Here is a 20,351-nt window from a genome sequence, read left to right on the forward strand (position 1 = left end):
GACCTCTATTGTATCTCCCCTCAGCCATCTCTATTCCAAGCAGAAGAGCCCTAGCTGCCTCAGCCTTTCCTCATAGTGAAGTTGTCCCATCCCCTTTGTCATTTTTGTTGCCCTTCTTTGTACCTTTTCTAATTCCACTCTTTTTTTGAGATGTGATGACCGGAATTGCACACAATATTAGAGGTGCATTTGCACCAGAGTGATAAGAGGCATTATATTCTCCATTTTGATTTCCTTTCCTAATAATTCTTAATAATTCTATTTGCTTTCTTAGCAGCCGCTGCACACCAAGTAGAAGGTTTCAATGCATCATCAACAATGCCACCTAACACTTTTCTTCACCAGTGACTCTTAATGGGGAATGTTATATCATGTAGTTTGGGTTCTTCCTTCTTACATACATCACACTTTGCACTTGCTCACATTAATGGACCTGTTTACTAAGCTGTGCTATAGGCGTTAGTGTTTTTAGCTTGTGCTACAAATTAGCATGCGCTAACATTAGAGACGCCCATAGGAATATATGGGTATCTCTAGCATTTAGCACATGCTAAAAACGCTAGTGCGCCTTAGTAAACAAGGCCCTAAATGTCATTTGCCATTTGGCTGCCCACTCTCGTAAGAGCCTCTTGCGATTTAACAACTTTAAATTTGCTGATGACACAGTTATTCAATCACCTCTGTCATTATTCCCATTTCTAGATCATTTATAATTATGTTAAAAAGCAGCGGTCCTAGCACAGATTCCGAGGAACCCCACTTACTCTGTTTTCTATCTTTTAACTAGTTCTTAATCCACAGTAGGACATTGCTTCCTATTCCATGACTTATTTCCTCAGTAGTTGTTCATGAGGTATTTTGTCAAATGGTCCCTCCCCCTATCCCCGAGATCTCTTTCTTCCTCTGCCTTCTCTACTAAAGATAATTCTTGCTGACAAGACCAGTGACTAAAAGGAGAGTTGGAGCACTCTGTGAGGACATCTGTTGGCAAGAGCTGCATTCACTTTGATGGGTGGGATTCTGTCCACTATTTTTCTTTCTTCAGTGGATAGTGATAGTTCGACTGTGCAGCCCCTGGACTGTTTGTCTAAAGCAGCTTTTGACCCATTTGGAGAACTGGGTGTCAGTTGAGCAGAGGAATACATCACTTGAGGTTTTAAGATCCATTACAAAAACAAAACAAAACAATAAAAAACATAAGAACATAAGCCTTGCCAGAGAGTATCCTGTTTCCAACAGTGGCTAAGTACCTGGCAAGATCCAAAAACAGAAAAACAGAGTTTATGCTGCTTATCCTAGAAATAAACAGTGTATGTTGCCAAATCCATCTTAATAATAGCTTATGGACTTTTCTTGTATGAAATTATCCAAATTGCCTTTTAAATCCTGCTAAGCTAACTTCTTTGACCACATTCATTTAATTACACATTGAGTAAAGAAATATTTTCTCCGGTTTGATTTAAATTTATTACTTAGTACCTTCATTGTGTGCTCCCTAGGCCTAGTATTTTTTGAAAGAGTAAACAAGTGATTCACATCTACCCATTCCACTCAGTATTTTACAGACCTCTATTATATCTTCTCTAAGCCATGCAGTGGCGTAGCAAGGGCGGGGCGGTGGGGGCGGTCTGCCCCGGGTGTCATTGGGTGGGGGGGGGGTGCTCCGCTCCTGCTGCTCTGCCTTTAAATTTGTTTGTTTCGAAGCGCCGGAGAGTGGCGGCAGCGCGCCTCGAGTCTGCCCTGCTAGTAAAGATCTCGCTGACGTCGTCGTCCTTCCCACATTGAGTCCCGCCCCCCTCTGAGGCAACTTCCTATTACCGCGAGGGTGGGCGGGACTCAGTGTGGGAAGGACGACGACGTCCACGAGATCTTCTTTACTAGCAGGGCAGACGCGAGGCGCGCTGCCTGCCACTCTCCGGCGCTTCAAAAATTTTTTTTAAAGGCAGGACAGGGTAGGAGCAGCAGGAGAACGGATCTCAGCTGTCGGGTCGGGGGGGGGGGGACTCAGAGGGGTGCTTAAAGGGGATTAGGGAGGGTGGGGAGCTCAGAGAGGGGAGAAGGGGATTGGGGAGGGGTGGGGGAGCTCAGAGGGGTGCTTAAAGGGGATTAGGGAGGGTGGGAGGGTGGGAGAGTATCGAGGAGAGAAGGGGATTGGGGAGGGGTGGGGGAGCTCAGAGGCATGCTTAAAGGGGATTAGGGAGGGTGGGGGAGCTCAGATGGGTGCTCAGAGAGGGGAGAAGGGGATTGGGGAGGGTGGGGGTGCTCAGAGGGGGGAGGGGAGTGCTCAGATGGGAGAAGGGGTCTGAAGCTGGAACTGGGGTCTAACAAGGGTGCAGGAGGTAAAATGGGTCCATGCCTGGGGCAGGTGGGAGAATGGGTCTGAGGCTGAAAAGGGGGGATGCAAGGCATGTGGTGGATGAAGGGGGCTGAAACTGTGGGGACTAGGGGCTTTAAAGGGGACAGGGAGAACTGGCTGAGGCTGAAGCTCGGGACTGGTGAGAGAAAAGGGCTGGGGTTAAAACTAGGGGCTGAAAAGAGGACAGGGAGAAGTGGCTGGGGGCTGAAGCTCGGGACTGATGGGAGAAAAGGGCTGGGGACTGGTGGGAGATGTGGGCTGGGGCTGGAACTAGGGGCAGGTGGAATAAGGGGGCTGGAACTGGGGGCTGAAAAGAGGGGGCAGAGAGGGGATAGAAGGGGGGAGCGTGAGGGAGGGCAGACCCTGGATGGATGGTAGAGGGAGGGCAGACGGATTGAAGGGGCAGAGAGAAAGGGCAGATGGTGGGTGGAAGGGGAGAGAGAAAGAGGGCAGACTGGGGCAAATGGTGGATGGAAGGGGCAGAGATAGAGGGCAGATGTTGATGGAAGGGGGAGAGATGGCAGACTGGGGCAGATGATGCATGGAAGGGGCAGAAGTGGATGGAAGGAAGAGAGGGCAGACAGTGGATGGAAGGGGCAGAGAGAGAGAGAGAGAGGGCAGACAGTGTATGGAAGGAGCAGAGAGAGAGGGCAGACACTGGATGGCAGAGAGAGAGTGAAGACAGATGCTGGATAGAAGGAAGACAGAGAAAAGATGAGGAAAGCAGAAACCAGAGACAACAAACTGTAAATATATATTTTTATTTTTTTGCTTTAGGATAAAGTAGTATTGTAGCTATGTTAATAAATGTTTATAATAGAACATGTAAATAAGATAATCTTTTTATTGGACTAATTTTAATACATTTTACTTTCGGAGAACAAAACCCCCTTCCTCAGGTCAGGATAGGACACTGTAACAGTACTATACTGAATTGACCTGAGGAAGGAGGTTTTTGCCTCTGAAAGCTAAATGTATTAGTCCAATAAAATGATATTATTTGTTTTATTTCTATTTGTTAATTTGTAAAGTGGTGATTGGTATTTGTTATTTTTTTTCAAATTTACATCTGTCTTTATATTTTGCACACTACTAGAGGACATTTTCTGTTTCTGTGGTGTTGCATTGTATGCAGAGTCTGGCATCGGGGGTTCAGTTTAATTTTTGTCTAAATAGAAAGTTTATGATTACTTATTCTATAGTGGATTAGGGTGTATCTGTATTTGTGAAAAAGACATGGCTTTCAGTTGGCATTGACTGTGCAGGATCGACGATCTGTACTAATCTGTCTGTTTTCATTTTACAATAGGTGAATTGATGTTCTAGTGCTCACTGTAGTGTTTAAGATGCTTTCCTTTTCCTTGTGTGACTCGTACAAATTACTGCTTATGGTATGGTAGAATTGCTCTACAGGTCCTGAGTGTTTTGTATTCTCGGTATGCCTAGTACTGGATTTCGGGGGGGGGGGGGGGGGGGGGGTGTTAAAAAACGACCGGCTCCGGCTGTCAACTACCCTAGCTATGTCACTGAAGCCATGTTCTCTAAGCTGAAGAGCCCTAGTCATTTTAGCCTTCCCTCATAGGGAAGTCATCCCATCCCTTTTATTATTTTTGTTGCCCTTCTTTGTACCTTTTCTAATTATGCTATATCTTTTTATTTATTTGTTGCATTTGTATCCCACATTTTCCCACCTATTTGCAGGCTCAATGTGGCTTACATTGTTCCGTCATGGCGATTGCCATTTCCAGTATGAGGAAATTCAAGTTGGTAATGCATGCATGTTCATAAGAGAAAGCAGATTATGGAAGGTTCATTTTTGAGATGCGGTGATCAGAATTGCACACAGTATTAGAGGTGCGGTCACACCATGGAGCGATACAATGGCATTATAACATCCTCATTTTTGTTTTCCATTCCTTTCCTAATAATTCCTAACATTCTATTTGCTTTCTTAGCTGCTGCACATTGGGTAGAGGGTTTCAGCTTATCTTGAACAATGACAGCTAGATCCTTTCCCTGGTCGGTGACTCTTAATGTGGAACCTTGCATCACGTAGCTATAGTTTGGGTTCCTCTTTTCCACATGCATCAATCTGCTTCTTGCTGGCCTCCCACTTAGTCACCTCTCCCCTCTCCAGTCGGTTCAAAACTCTGCTGCCCGTCTCATCTTCCGCCAGGGTCGCTTTACTCATACTACCCCTCTCCTCAAGACCCTTCACTGGCTCCCTATCCGTTTTCGCATCCTGTTCAAACTTCTTCTACTAACCTATAAATGTATTCACTCTGCTGCTCCCCAGTATCTCTCCACACTCGTCCTTCCCTACACCCCTTCCCGTGCACTCCGCTCCATGGATAAATCCTTCTTATCTGTTCCCTTCTCCACTACTGCCAACTCCAGACTTCGCGCCTTCTGTCTCGCTGCACCCTATGCCTGGAATAAACTTCCTGAGCCCCTACGTCTTGCCCCATCCTTGGCCACCTTTAAATCTAGACTGAAAGCCCACCTCTTTAACATTGCTTTTGACTCGTAACCACTTGTAACCACTCGCCTCCACCTACCCTCCTCTCTTCCTTCCCGTTCACATTAATTGATTTGATTTGCTTATTTTTTATTTTTTGTCTATTAGATTGTAAGCTCTTTGAGCAGGGACTGTCTTTCTTCTATGTTTGTGCAGCGCTGCGTATGCCTTGTAGCGCTATAGAAATGCTAAATAGTAGTAGTAGTACTTTGCACTTGCTCACATTAAACATCACCTGCCATTTGAATGCCCAGTCTCGTAAGGTTCTCTTGTGATTTAACAACTTTGAATACCTTTATGTTCTCAGCAAATGTATTTACCTCACTAGTTACTCCCATCCCTAGATAATTTATAAATGTTAAAAAGCAGAAAGTCCCAGCACAGACCCCTGGGGAACTCCACTAACTACCCTTCTCCATTGAGAATACTGACCATTTAACCCTACTCTCTCTTTTTTTTTTTTTTTTGTTATTAGACCTGGAGCAGGGATGATATTCGGAGGAGTTGAAGTTCTTCTTTCTCCTCTCCTCCCATTCCTTGTTCACTGCTGTTTTCTTCTTTTCCCCTGAAAGGGGTTTAAGTTAGATAGGAAGTTGCTTCCTCACCTCAAAACATTAGAAGCGCTTCAACTTGTTCTAGGCTACAATAACAGTTAGTGGAAACAGGTGGGAGTTTGCACCCGTACCGTGAAAAGGGATGTTTTCCTATTTTTTTTTGGATAATCCTGAGGGAGCTATTAGCAGGGGCTAAGTGTTTGGGTTGGCAACAGAGCTTATTTCAGAGTAGCAGGGTCAAAGCACCAGCCTTTTCTGCTGGCCCAGCCCAGGCACCAGAGGTAATTTTCAGGGTGAATTTCATGATGTAGGTCTCAGCAGAGGGAGCAACACAGAGTAGTTTAAGATCCCGTTCCCCCACCTGCTCTTTTATTCTTCAGGCAAACAAGAACCAGGTTGGGGGAGGGATGTGATTTGGAGAGCTTCACTCAGCCAAAAGCAAAACTAGTGAGGTTCCCCAGACTGAGTTATAGTTTGTGCTGTGTACATGTGTAGGAGTGGCCACCGGATCCGGCCTGCAACACCACTGGATCAGGACTGTCAGGACGGCCTCAAGCCCATATTTACCCAAGGACTTTGCCTTCTTTATACCACATTCCAGACCTGAACTTTTACATTATTTTGTACTGTGCCTTAACTACAAACTGTCAGCTCCTGCTTGCAAGGTACCAAAGTTGCTGGAATAACTGTTTGAGACAGGATGCAGGTGCAGTAGATAACCGCTTGTAACATTTAGTAGCCAAGGCTTGCACACAGAACCAGCCTGCACATAGACGCTACATGAATAAAAGATAGTCTGGGAGTGTCGCCACCCCCACCCTGCATCTCTGAGCCTTAAGCTCCATTGAGCCTTATCAACTCTGTGAAAGAAGCATTGTGTGATTATGTGTGTGTGCTAAAACAGGGCGATGTTTCGTTTTCTTTGCTAGTATCATTTCAGCATTATGACGTGTGTATGTACTGTAAGAACTACAAAAACTACAAATGTTTATTGCGCATGTCAACTGTGATGTATAAGGGGCCTAATGCGCAGGCCCATAGGGGAGGTATAAATGTGAGTGTCAGCTGATTTCTGACACACAGTATCCTGAGACTGAACTCAGTGCTGTACATTGCTAGCAATAAAAGCTGTCTTGCCTTTGGAACCTGTTGCCTCTTGTCTCCTGATTCACTAGCTGAGAATCCTGTTACACATGGAGTAGACTTGGCACTATTATTTCTTCAGCTTTTTTATTGCCACATTGTAGGTCCTTTTATCTTCCTCTGTCTCTCTAATAGAGAAATGGGAAAGTTCATGAAAGCTACATGTCTACTCTCAGGCATGGCAAAGCCTGTGCAGCTCTAGTTCTCTACTGAGTTAATATTACATCAGGTGGCATGACCTGCATGTCCTCTCTCTTTCCCATCTCCCTTCCAACTAGGGAAGCAACAGTGGGACCCACCTGAAGAACTGGCTCTCTGCTCCTCTGGACAAGTGAAGCTTTTCATAGTGCCTAAGGGTGGATTAGGCTTGTGATGCATGAAAAATGTCTGCAGCCTAAAAATATTAAAAAAAAAAAAAATCCTGGGAGGCCTTTTTCAGCAACACCTTCAGGTGCCTCAAGCACTTTCCAGCCCTAATCTCCACAACTTTATGGAAAGAACCACAGGTTTCCTTTTGGCAATGTTTGGGATGCTAGAGCATTCCACCGACTACTGCAAGAGGAGGAAGACACAGCCAGTTCAGCAGCAGATAAAAATTCCTGTCTCAGAAAGGTACAGGTCCTCAGTGAGGCGGTTGCATAGGAGAGAGAAGCTGGTAGCCTTTATTTTCTGAGTAGCTGTCAGATGGGCCATGAGAGATATGAATCTGTAAGAAGGATCCTATAATTCCTGGGTTGGCCAGCTGTGCAAGCCTGGAGATAAGCTACAGCACTTTCAATGAATGTTGGTTCTTGAGGCTTTCGAATATTTACTCAGTAGGCCAACTGCTATATAGAGATGCTGTGATAAACTCGAGGACTCTTTACATAGCTGGTTTAGTAGGAGAATCGTCTATAGTTTAAAAGAGAAGGATGCATACGGTTAATGACAAAATGTTTTGCTCAGTTTTCCCATGAATCTGTGGCCTTTGGAGGTGCATTTGCTCAACATTACTTTTTAAAATTGGTATCTCTTGGGAATGGGGTGGAAGGGTGGGTGGAGTATTGCAATTACAAAAACTGATATACTTGTTTTGATTTTCTTAGTTTCATGATGAAGTTTAACAAAAATTTCAAAGAAGGTATACTAGTTCTTACAAGACATAGGGCTCCTTTTACTAAGCTGCACTAAAAAGTGGCCTTAGTGCACCCTTACATGGATCTTTCCCATGTGCCAAGGCCATTTTTTTTTAGTGCAGTGGAAAATTAATGGTCATGCACTAATGTTGCCACTACCTAATTTGTAGGTGGTAAGAGCTCACGGGATAATTGTGCACTAATCAGTTAGGGCCCCTTTTACCAAGCAGCAGCAAAAGGGGGTCAGCACTGGCGTCAGCATGTCTCTTACATGCACGCTGAGGCCCCCTTTTACCGCAGCTGGTAAAAGGGAAGTCTTGCTTTTCTACAGGAAATGGTCGAGATGCACGTAAAGCACTTGCAGCGCGGCCATTTCGGGCGGGGGGGGCACCCTTACCGCCACCCATTGAGGTGGTGGTAAGAGTTCCTGTGTTAACCCAGAGGTAACTGGGCAGTACACGGCACTGCCTGATTACTGCCGGGTACACTCCGGTGCTACAAAAAGCGCTGGAAATGACAGCGAGCTGGGGGTGGGAAGTACCGAAAGGCTGTTGCGGTAGCCCGGCGGTACTTCCAGTATAGCGAGTGGTAAGCTCACATTGGGCTTACTGCCGCTTAGTAAAAGGATCCCAAGAGTGCATGCAGGCACACTACCTAATTAGCGTAGGAACGCCCACACTCTTCCCCCAGAAATGCCCAGTGTGGAAAAAAAAATCAAAATTATTTTTAGCACGCAGTTTACATGCGCAGATTGCAAAATTAGTGCAGGACGACTCAGCGCTTCCCATGTTAAACCCTTTTCGGCTGTGGTAAGCACACCTTTGTGCTTACCGCAGCTTAGTAAAAGGACCCCATAGTGAGTTTCCCATGTAATTTCTCCAGCCCCTTTCATGATTCTGTACACTTCTTTCATATTTCTACTAGTGTTCCTTTTCCAAAAAGTTAATTTTTCTAAGTCTCTACTCCTCTGAAAGTTAATACCCCCCCCCCCCCCCCCCCCCCCCCCCCAGTTATCCTGGTTGCCCATATCTGGGCATTTCTAGATGTACAAATGTCCTTTTCAGATGGTATGGCAACAAAGTATGCAGATTATAGCAATAAGACTATCCAATCTGACTGAGCCAGTTTGCATCTTTCTCGCTGCAAAGCTCTTTCTAAATTATTGATCTACAGTTCATATTCAACGGGCTTACTTGAAATTCAATGAAATTATAACAGTACAAACATTTCAAATCAAAAATTTAAAGCAACTTCCTTTATTATATTTTTAAATCCAAGCATATTCTGTGACAATTCCGTAAGTGACAATTCTCAAAGGTACTCCGAATCACTTAGCAGATACTGAAGGGAATTTGATTTGGACCTTAAGAGTTCTCCTACACTCAGAGCATGTCTTGAGCTCCTAGATGCACTCCGATATATATTACATACAATATAAAGGCAAAACTAACTGAAAAGTTACATCCGGATGATAGGACACTCATTAGAATAAAAGCTGAAATGCAGATCCATATTTTAATTTACAAATTCCTTATTTTCTCATTGTTTTACTTTGTTTCACCCTGTATGTTTGTCTTTATATAATTTCCATTTAAACTGCTCAAGGGAATCGAGGAGAAGCCTAATATCTGAGGCAGTGTGCTGAGAGCCAGGGAAATCAGCGTTGTAGTGTCACTTCTACCACTGATGCTCGCTGTGACCTTGGACAAGTCACTTTACCTTCTACTACTGCCTTAGGTATAAACTTGCAGCTGGAGTTACTAACATGCATTATTTCACGCAATGGGATTTAGTTACCAATAACGTGTTAATGGTGTAGGTGAATGTAAGGACAGTGCTGGGCAGACTTCGACAGTCTCTGTCCCAGAAATGCCAAAGAAAGACCATTATCAAGTATTTTATATCACATTAATTGTTGGTTTAATCATGAACTGATAACAAGTGTGACTGTTGGCCAGACTGGATGGCCCATTCAGGTCTTTACCGTCATTTACTATGGTACTATGAATGCTAATGCGATAGCTCACATCTGTTAACCCTAGCTGTTAAATTGTAACTCCTCTGGTGTAGGCACCTACCTTCTGTACCTGAACTGAAACTCACCTCAGCATGGGTTTGGAAAGGGAGATAATTAAATTAAACAAACAACCAACCCCCCCTCACCCTCCCTATAATGGCAGTCTGGTCAAAAATAAAGTTAATATAATATGCACGATTTTTTTGTCCTTATACTGTGTTATTTGTACATTTACACTCATGGCTGTAAAAATTGGATTATTTGTAGACAACTGTATAGTTTTACCACCTGCAAAGAATCCAGTTTTGCCAAGGACCAATACGGTTACAACTGAAGTTAGTGGATTCAAAAGCTAAGTTTTCTAAGTCTGAACCACAGAACACTGCCAAATTAACAGATTTAAGGCAGCCTGGTGTTTTTGATATATGGAGAAACTAGCTTCAGCCTGAGATCAGGAAGTTATAAAAGGGGGGTGGGGGGGGGGGGGAAGTATAGAGACTAGACCAAGACTGTCTCAAGACCACTTTAATATAACAAGAGAGCTGTAAACCTTTAACTGCTGACAACCGTGGTTAAGTTTAACTTTTATGTAAAGTGTATTAAATATTAACACACTGCTGCTTATCTCTTTCTCCTGTCACTGTTAAATGAAATATGGCAGTAACCACTTTAGTGTGCTGTAAGCTTTACTAGCTCAGCTTGTGGTGTGGAGACCTATACCGGTTGGAATTCACAGCCAATAACTCTAGGGAAACAAAAAAAAAAAACAAAAAAAGATTTCACCCCCTGCTTACCACACTGTACCAAGATTCTATGAATTCACTGCACAATAACTTTCTTCTGTAATATGTTACAAATCTCTAAGCCTCTATAAGCGTCTGAAGCCAGGAAACTGCACTTCAAAGCTGGACGACCCGCCTCATTCTTACTTCATTCTTCTGAACCATTTCCATAGAAATTTTGGCTTCATATAAAGGGACAGGTTCATCCAACAGAGGTCTAACAAAAGAAGAGCCCATCAGCAACATAAAAGACCAGTCCCTAGCCTATTAATACAAGCTGCACTCTTTCATTTAAAAGCTTTTCTTCTGGACAAAAAAAAAGGAACTTTCACAATACAGCTAGGCAAGCAAGAAATAAAAAGACTGAATACAAAGTTGCTTTTCTTCCAAAGAAGCAATTTATTTGACATGGCTTCCAACTACTTTCTTCCCTGTGAGACATTTCAATAATAATTACATTACAGTATTTTATTGTGGTGACTTAGAGGCCAGCGAGTTCCATGGAGTCAATATTCAAAGCAATGTAACTGCCCTGAAACAGTTAAACTGCTTGTTCAGGGTTAACTTAACTGCTTAGTGCCAGTGAAAATGTCTGGTTAGTACTTAACTCAAAACCAGCTATTTGGGGGGGGGGGGGGGCGTTCTGGGGGTGGAGTCAGCAATTGGCTGGTTAAGTGCCGATATTCAGGACTTAAACAGCAAAGGTAACCACAAATAAGACTGCATCAAAGTCAGGCCTATCTGCCTAGCACCCTCCTGGGGTTAACCCTGCAACCACCTGGGGGGGTCTGTTACCAGCACTGCTCAGGCCTGCCTGCACCTGGGCACGTGCTCTATGATAGCACCCTCCTCCCACCGACTGGGTCATTCCCAGGTGATTCCTAGGACATCGGGGCCACATTCCAGGGGTCTAGCAGTTCCTAGAAAGCACCCACAGACCCAAAAACGCAAACCAGAATTGTTAGTCCAGGACAGCAGAGTCAGCAAACTAATAATGTTTATTGTCACAGAACTTGAACAGAAAAATGTGAAATCAGCAAGCAATAACAGGTAGCTGAATATGGATCAATTATAAAACTATTTAAACATTTGTTTACTATCTGGGTACTACCTGAGGAGTTCAGGAAATGTAGCTGCTCACAGGGCCTCAGTAAAGAGATCTTTCTCTCTCCACTCCCTGGCTGAGACTAGAGAAAATCCAGTACTTTCAGGCTAGGTTTGAAATCCAGGCTAATCAGAGCCCAAGGCATAAATTTTGAAAGTAGCTGCCTAATGGTACTGTAGATTGCCTTTTCATAAGCTTAAACTGGAAACGAGAAAGTCTTTTACTGCAACAGCTTTAAAACTCAAAACAAGCACCATCTGCTGGCCAATTAGGAGAAATATACTTCATGAAATAATACAGCTTTCAGGCTTAGAAACCCACTGTTTCGTCACACTACCTTTATGAGGTTAGCCATAGCCGCTTAAGCGCTGAATATCACACTTAACTGGTTATGGTTTAAGGGGCACGCAATGAAGCTAGAAAGTAGTATATTTAAAATGAATCAGAGAAAGTATTTCTTCTCTCAACATATAATTAAACTCTGGAATTCGTTGCCAGAGAATGTAGTAAAAGCGGTTAGCTTAGTGGGGTTTAAAAAAGGTTTGGATGACTTCCTAAAGGAAAAGTCCACAGAACATTAATAAAATGGACTTGGAGAAAATGCACTGCTTATTTCTATACTAAGCAGCATAAAATGTATTGTACTGTTTTGGGATCTGTCAGATCTAGAACCAGCTGTTCAGAAAAAGCTGGCAGATGTCCCCTGAAGAGGAGAGTTTTTTTTTTTCGGAGGACAAGGTGGAGGAGGTTGCTGATCTCATTGAAAAGAGAACCAACACCATGAAAACCCTTTCTTGGCCCTCTACTTCTGTGGCTTTCACTTCTTGGAGGCATTCAGGTGAGAAGCAGAGGAGGCCCTACTATTCTCAAAGGCAGAAGTATGCTCCTCTGGCCTGAACTTCACAGTAGTCCCAAGGGGCCCGCTCCAGATCTCAGCACCAGAATCCCTAGAAGTCCCAGCTATATCCCCAGTCAAAGCAGGGGACAAGATTTGACTGGCTCCAGGAGAGCACAGCCGCAGTAAAAGTGACCATCCCAGACGACTTACCAGTGGGAGGGAGGCTCAGGTTTTTTCCATAAAAGGTGGCCCCTTATAACCTCTGACAAGTGGGTGCTCAAAATAGTCTGGGGGGGAGGAGCTTACACCCTCAACTGGTATCACATTTTTTCAAATTTTCCCCAAGGGTGTCCTTCATGGTTAAGCCCCTTCCACCAATGGATGAAGGGTAGGGACTCTATTCCTAGTAACCAAAAGACAGGGGGATTTTGTCCCATCCTAGACCTAAGGGCCCTGAACAAATACATGGCCAAGGAAAAGGACAGGATGGCTGCCATGGGCACCCTACTTCCCATGATTCAGGCAAATGATTGGCTATGCTCTCTGGACTTAAACGAAGCTTACACTCACATACAGATACTTCCCGTGATTGGGAAGTTTCTCACATTTTGGATAGGGAAACACTACCATCAGTATCCCATCCTGCTATTTGGCATCATGTCCACCCCTAGAGTATTCACAAAATGCCTAGCTGTAGTCTCAGCGTTGATATGTAGACTGGAAGTTCATGTGTTTTCCTATCTGGACGATTGGCTGGTCAAGAGCACATCAAAGAAGGGTGTAAAAGTATCAATGCACAGAACTATTCGGGTGTTGGAGCTACTAGAGTTTGTTATAAACTAAACTAAAAAGTATTTACATACTGCAATGACCCTGTGGGTTCTAAGCAGTTTACGAGACCAGCATATCTGGAGAATTACAATTAACAGGAGCACAATTGGAGCACAATTATTAAAGTGAACTATCAACCACTCTAGAAATTAATACAGAAACTTATTAAATAACCATGTTTTAAGTAACTTTCAAAAATGCATAAGACTATCAAAGTCTAACAGAGGCAGGGAGATCTTTCCAAAATTTAACACCTACAAAGGAGAAGAAGGACTGATACATCCTTTTATATCTAACTGCTTTAAAAGAAGCAGATGCAGAACTAATTTATTACTCAAAATTTTTAAAAGTGCATAAGATGAAAAAGATAATAATGATAGCATATGCCCTGGGGCAAGACAAAAAAAATGTATCTTAAATATCAAAATACAGGCTTTATAAATACATTTGCTCTCAGCACAACAACTGGAATACACTGGAGCCCTGCTAGACTCAGGCCTACCTGCCTAAGGTGCGGGAAGATGCTCTAATTTGCACTGCCACTCAGATCCAGCACGGCCAGCATGTCACATCATGGCAGATGCTGAGGTTGTTAGGCCACATGGCCTCCACAGTGCATGTCATGTTTCCATTTGAGAGAAGCCCAATGGACATTTGCTTCCCAGTGGCATTAGGCCATAGGGAATCATGTGGTTGTCATCTTGGTCACACCGGAGTTAGATCAGTTGCATCTCTGGTGGACAATTCAGTCCAATTTGACTCTGGGACTTCTATTCAAAATTTCTCTGCCCCAGCAGATTCTGACCACGGATGTATCCAATCTTGGCTGGGGAGCTCATATCCAGGGTCGTCACACTCAGTCTGCTCAGGAGACCAAGCTTCACATTAATCTCCTAGAGCTTCAGGCAATCTGGAATGCTCTAAAGGCTTTCAGAGACTGGCTGATGAACCAAATTGTTCAAATCCAAAAAGACAATCAGGTTGCCATGAACTATGTCAACAAGCAGAAGGGTACGGGATTCTACCCTTGTCAGGAAGCAATCGGGATGTGGCAGTGGGCCAACAACCATGGCATTATGACTGAGCCACATACTTGGTGGGGAGAGAACAGTCTGCTGGACAGACTGAGCAGGGTGATGCATGAGTGGTCCCTTAGCATGGACATTATCCGCAAGATCTTCTGAGTGTGGGGCAACCCCATGGTGGATGTTTTTGCCTCTCATCTCAACAAAAAAATCCCCCAAATCCCTCCACACTCAGATCACATGGCAGACTAATGTCAGATGCCTTCGTCCTCGATTGGGGGGAGGGCATTCTGTATGCATATCCTTCCCTCCCTCTCAGGACCAGGGAACCACCTTACTAGCCCAGACTAATCTGATTCCTTCTTCTTCTGGAGATGTCTTCTGAAGAACTGTGAAGACTGTTTTCCAACCCTCATCATGCAGGAGAGGTCTGTTCTGCATCTCAACTTCCAGTCCATGATTCACACTGCCTGGATGTTGATAGTGTAGAATCTTCATCTCTTCAGCTGCCTTAGAGTATCTCCAAGATCCTGCTGGCTTCCAAGAAAAAAGCATACCACTGCTTGTGGAATCTAAGTGGAAGAGATCTGGTGTGAGGGCAAGGCACTAGATCCTCTCTCTTGTCCTATATAAAAACTGCTTTAGTACCATCTACACCTCCAAGTCTGGTCTAAAAAAACAACTCTGTAAGGGTTGACGTCAGTCGATTAGTGCTTACCATCACCATGTAGGAGATAAGTTCATCTCTGTACAGCCTCTAGTTGTACGATTCATGAGAGGTTTGCTGTTGACAAAGCCCCTATCAATCTCTGACTGCCATGGGACCTCAAAGCCATCCTGACCCAGCTCATGAAAGCTCCTTTTGACCTGAAAGGTCTTGCTCTTGGTGGCAGTCACTTCAGTTTGCAGAGTCAGAGTGCTGCAAGCCATATTAGCCGATCCACCATATACAAAGTTTCACTATAACAGAGTAGCTCTCGACCCACATCCTAAGTTCCTTCCTAAGGTAGTGTACCAGTCAAACGTCCTTCCAACATTTTCCCCAAAACCTCTTGCCCATCCTGGCAAAAGCATAATGCACTACTTGGATTGCAAGTGAGCATTACCATTCTACCTGGAGTGGACTAAAGCCCATAGACAGTCCACCCAGCTTTTTGTTTCTTTTGACCCAAACAAGATGTGGGAAGCCATCAGTAACATAGTATATGATGGCAGATAAAGACCCTGAACAGTCCATACAGTCTACCTAACAGTCACATTCATTATCAATTCATGATTAAACCAACAATGAATGTGATTTCTGGGACATAGACTGTAGAAGTCTGCCCAGCACGATCCTTAAGTTCCAACTACTGGAGATGCTGTCGAAGCCCACTCCAGCCTATCCAAATCCAATGCACTTTATCCAATTGGCTAGCAGACTGCATCTGTTTCATTTATGCCCAAACTGGGCTGACTCTGGAGGGTCTTGTCATGGCTCACAATGTCAGAGCTGTGGCTGCGTCGGTAGCCCACTTGAGATCAGCCTCCCACTAAAGACATTTGCAGAGCTGCAAAGTGGTCTTCATCTCTTTACTGCCTTGAGCAGTGTGGCTTGGATCTCTTTCAGGGAGAGAAAACTAACAACTTATAGCAGCAGCTTCAGAGAGCATTTTCCATCTCACAGATAGGCTGCAGAGAATACCTTCTCCTGCTTTAGACTTAGCCTGGCCTCAGAATGACATCCTATAGTATATCTCCTATCAAACTGAGCTCTCTTTTTCATCAAGCACTGCCATTTCCTCCCCTCACCCTCCCCACTGACAGTTTGAACTTCGTGGGTGTGGCTTGGATCTCTTTCAGGGAGAGAAAACTAACAACTTATAGCAGCAGCTTCAGAGAGCATTTTCCATCTCACAGATAGGCTGCAGAGAATACCTTCTCCTGCTTTAGACTTAGCCTGGCCTCAGAATGACATCCTATAGTATATCTCCTATCAAACTGAGCTCTCTTTTTCATCAAGCACTGCCATTTCCTCCCCTCACCCTCCCCACTGACAGTTTGAACTTCGTGGGTGTGGCTTGGATCTCTTTCAGGGAGAGAAAACTAACAACTTATAGCAGCAGCTTCAGAGAGCATTTTCCATCTCACAGATAGGCTGCAGAGAATACCTTCTCCTGCTTTAGACTTAGCCTGGCCTCAGAATGACATCCTATAGTATATCTCCTATCAAACTGAGCTCTCTTTTTCATCAAGCACTGCCATTTCCTCCCCTCACCCTCCCCACTGACAGTTTGAACTTCGTGGGTGTGGCTTGGATCTCTTTCAGGGAGAGAAAACTAACAACTTATAGCAGCAGCTTCAGAGAGCATTTTCCATCTCACAGATAGGCTGCAGAGAATACCTTCTCCTGCTTTAGACTTAGCCTGGCCTCAGAATGACATCCTATAGTATATCTCCTATCAAACTGAGCTCTCTTTTTCATCAAGCACTGCCATTTCCTCCCCTCACCCTCCCCACTGACAGTTTGAACTTCGTGGGTGTGGCTTGGATCTCTTTCAGGGAGAGAAAACTAACAACTTATAGCAGCAGCTTCAGAGAGCATTTTCCATCTCACAGATAGGCTGCAGAGAATACCTTCTCCTGCTTTAGACTTAGCCTGGCCTCAGAATGACATCCTATAGTATATCTCCTATCAAACTGAGCTCTCTTTTTCATCAAGCACTGCCATTTCCTCCCCACTGACAGTTTGAACTTCGTGGGTGTGGCTTGGATCTCTTTCAGGGAGAGAAAACTAACAACTTATAGCAGCAGCTTCAGAGAGCATTTTCCATCTCACAGATAGGCTGCAGAGAATACCTTCTCCTGCTTTAGACTTAATCCTACCCACCCTACCCCTCTACCCACCCACCCCTAGAGTGAAATGTCTTATATAACCTCCCTATCAACCCACTCATTACTTTACCTCACCCATTTCTATTCTTCTATCACCTTCTCCCACTACTCCAACCAGAGTTACACCTAATCACACTGACCACCCTTCAACATCTTCTGTCCTTCTGTGACTGTTCTCTTGTGCTTGACTGCTTAAATATTTTAAATTTAAATGCTTTACTTTTTGTCTATTAGATTGTAAGCTCTTTGAGCAGGGACTGTCTTTCTTCTGTGTTTGTACAGCGCTGCGTACACTTTGTAGCGCTCTAGAAATGTTAAATAGTAGTAGTAGTAGAATACCCGATGCGACAGTTGGTTCGGTCAGACAGTTCTGCAGAATTTGTTTGGTGTCTATAATCCAACTCCACCTTCCTAGGCCCATTTTTATTCTATTACAGGTTGCATCCTCACAAGAAGACTATACATAATTTAAGGCTGATTGGTTACTAGTTGGCCTTGATTTGTTTTTCGATGAGCCTGGTAGCTAGGAAGTCCCATATGTGAGAAACAATGTCCTGCTTGACCTCGGAGAAAGCAAAGTTACTCACTCACCTGTAGTGTTTGCCAAGGACAGCAGGGTATGTATTCTCACATCCCCTCCCTTCTTTTAGCTTTGATTTTGTACTGCTGGTCCTGTGCATTCACGCTGGGCGGGAAGGCATTCACTCATGCACAGTGCGATGCTGCCAAAGGTTTCTTAAAGTAAAAGAACACTGTTGTAGTGTCCACACCGGGGCTCTGTTGGATGATGTCACCCATATGTGAGAATACATGTCCTGCTGTCTTTGGAGAACAACTGCTACAGGTGACTAACTTCACTTTTTCACTTTTTATTTACAGGTGAAAAATTCTTGGTATTCTTAGTACATCTGATCTTAAATGATGAAACAAATGGAAATAACCAAACTACCAGGAGGTATGTGAACATTTCATGATATCTAGCTTCCTTTACTGGTACAGGAATTTGGCATATGATTTGTAACTATTAACTAATGACAATGAGGGTCTAAAAATGCTTGATTACTTCAATGTGCTCTGACCTCTCAGATTAACTCAACTAGCTCATGTCCCCAAGTGAAAAAAAAAAGGGGGGGGGGGGAATAAGTCAGGGGAAACTTTTTCACTCCCGCTCCTTGTGATCTAGGGCAAGTCTTAACTGTCCATTGTCTTAGTTATAAAACAGATTGCAAGCACTCTGGGAACAGGAAAATACCCTACTGTACCTAAATGCAACTCAACTAGATCTACTGGGAAAAGGTGTGAGCTACATCTAAATCCATTCAAGTGTAAAAGAGGAGATCCCTAGTCACTCTATCTGGGGTGTGAATGTGAATAAAGTAGAAAGATGGCTCCAAAGTTATTTGGGGAGAGGGAGGCCACACAGATATACACAATCTGGCCGATATTCAGCTGGTGGTGATCAGCATTTTAAAAAATGCTGACTGTGGCACTGAATATTCGGGGCTAATTTGCCCGGTGCTGGGCTTATGAGGTTCTCAGCCAATGTTCAGTCATAGTCCACATAAGACAGTTCTACAGCTAGACAATTTTTTTTAAGTACCCCTGATCCCCTTCCTGAAACCTGAAGCATTCTCCCCTCCTTCCTTCCCCCTCCCCCAGCCCACCACCATTCAGAATCCTCCACCACATATGCCATAACTCCCTACCTCGGTCTAGGTAGGCTTCCCCCAGGCCTACCTGATATCCCTGGTAAGCCAAGTGGGGTGCAAGGGCGAAGCTCACTTGCTCCTGCCCCTTGTGGCTGCCATAGAAAAATAGCAGCTGTGACCTCTCACAGCAGCTCATGGGTACTTGTGAATTATTGTGAGAAGTCGCAGCAGCCATTTTCCTACAGCAGCCGCAAAGGGCAGGAGTGAGTGGGCTTCACCCCTGCCCCCATTTGGACCACCAGGGATATCAGGTAGCCCGGAGGAGGGGGGGGGGGGATTATAGGGGAACTTTTTAAGGGAAAAATAGTTATGCAGGTTTCCGCGGATATTCAGAACTGGGACCCATATACTTAACCCAGCTGTCCAAACTTGTCTGGGTTAACTATGTGGGTCCTGGCACTGAATAGTGCCAGCACCTGCATAACCGCCTCCTCCCCAGTACCACCCCTGACCTGCCCACTTTTAACATGGGTGGTCAAAGATGATAAATGCAGCAGCACTGCTTGGTTTAGTGATGCAGAATAATCAGCAGTTAGGCAGCTCTCTGCAATTCAAGTGGGCCAGAGACTCTCTCCTGCCTGCATAAAATCGCTCTGAATATTGGCCTTAATGATTTTATAATGCCTATCTCTCTGTTAGAAACTAGACTAAAAAGTAGAAAAATAGCTTTGTAAGAAGTTGTATTTTGTCTCAGTGTTTGCTTTGCAGGATGGAATTGCTATGTCACAAATTTGGCTAGATATATTAGTTGCTTTGAATAATAAGTTTTATCTAAAACATGAATGAATGGCTATATGGGATAGAAAAGTATTACAATTAGGTATGATGTGTGCGCGCAAATAAAAATCCATGGACAGGTAATGAGAAAGCTTAAGGCAAAAGCTTAAATGTCTTAAGCCTCAACCATTTCATACAGACTTATTTGGTTCATATAAATGTCTAAATGACTGGACCAGTCTTACCTGAAGATACCAGCTGATAATTTCTCCATGACGTCTTTTAATATATCTGAGAAAATTATTAAGGTAAATTATCTACATGGTGGCTGTGTTTATCTAGATCCAAAACAAAGGGGCCCTTTTACTAAGGGGCGTAGGTGCCTACATGCGTCCAACGCGTGTCAAATTGGAACTGCTGCCCAGCTACCGCGTGCCCCGGATGGTAATTCCATTTTTGATGCGTGTCCAAAACACGCGGTAGAAAATATTTTCTATTTTCTACTGTGTGGCGCTTACCCGGCAGTAATCGGCAGTTTACGCTGACGTTTACCGCCTAGTTAGTGTGCGAGACCTTACTGCTAAGTCAATGGGTGGTAGTAAGGTCTCAGCCCAATTATCTACAATAACTATAAGACATTTTACATTTTGAAGAGTATCATCTATAGTTCCTAAATTCTGGACAAAGGACAAATATGATATCCTCATAAGACAGTGAGTAAATATTCAACCGTTCTGAATATCTTCCTTGCGGAAACAGGAAATGAG

The 20,351-nt window shown here is 44.0% G+C and overlaps 1 protein-coding gene across 2 annotated transcripts in view; it reads right to left on the bottom strand.

Annotated features, from left to right (window-relative positions):
• Positions 1 to 9,610: 9,610 nt before the first annotated feature.
• The window catches only part of CRYZL1 (crystallin zeta like 1), a 62,454-nt gene continuing 51,713 nt past the window's right edge, over positions 9,611 to 20,351 (bottom strand). For both annotated transcript variants that reach the window (XM_030202168.1, XM_030202169.1), the window contains exons 13-14: positions 19,830 to 19,875; positions 9,611 to 10,702 (exon numbers count right to left, since the gene is read on the bottom strand). In XM_030202168.1, the coding sequence (XP_030058028.1) occupies positions 10,603 to 10,702; positions 19,830 to 19,875 (146 nt within the window). In that variant the 3' untranslated portion in view covers positions 9,611 to 10,602. The remainder of the gene's footprint in view (positions 10,703 to 19,829; positions 19,876 to 20,351) is intronic.

Source organism: Microcaecilia unicolor, chromosome 4 (assembly GCF_901765095.1).
Source record: "Microcaecilia unicolor chromosome 4, aMicUni1.1, whole genome shotgun sequence".
In the NCBI taxonomy this organism is placed as follows: Eukaryota; Metazoa; Chordata; class Amphibia; order Gymnophiona; family Siphonopidae; genus Microcaecilia; species Microcaecilia unicolor.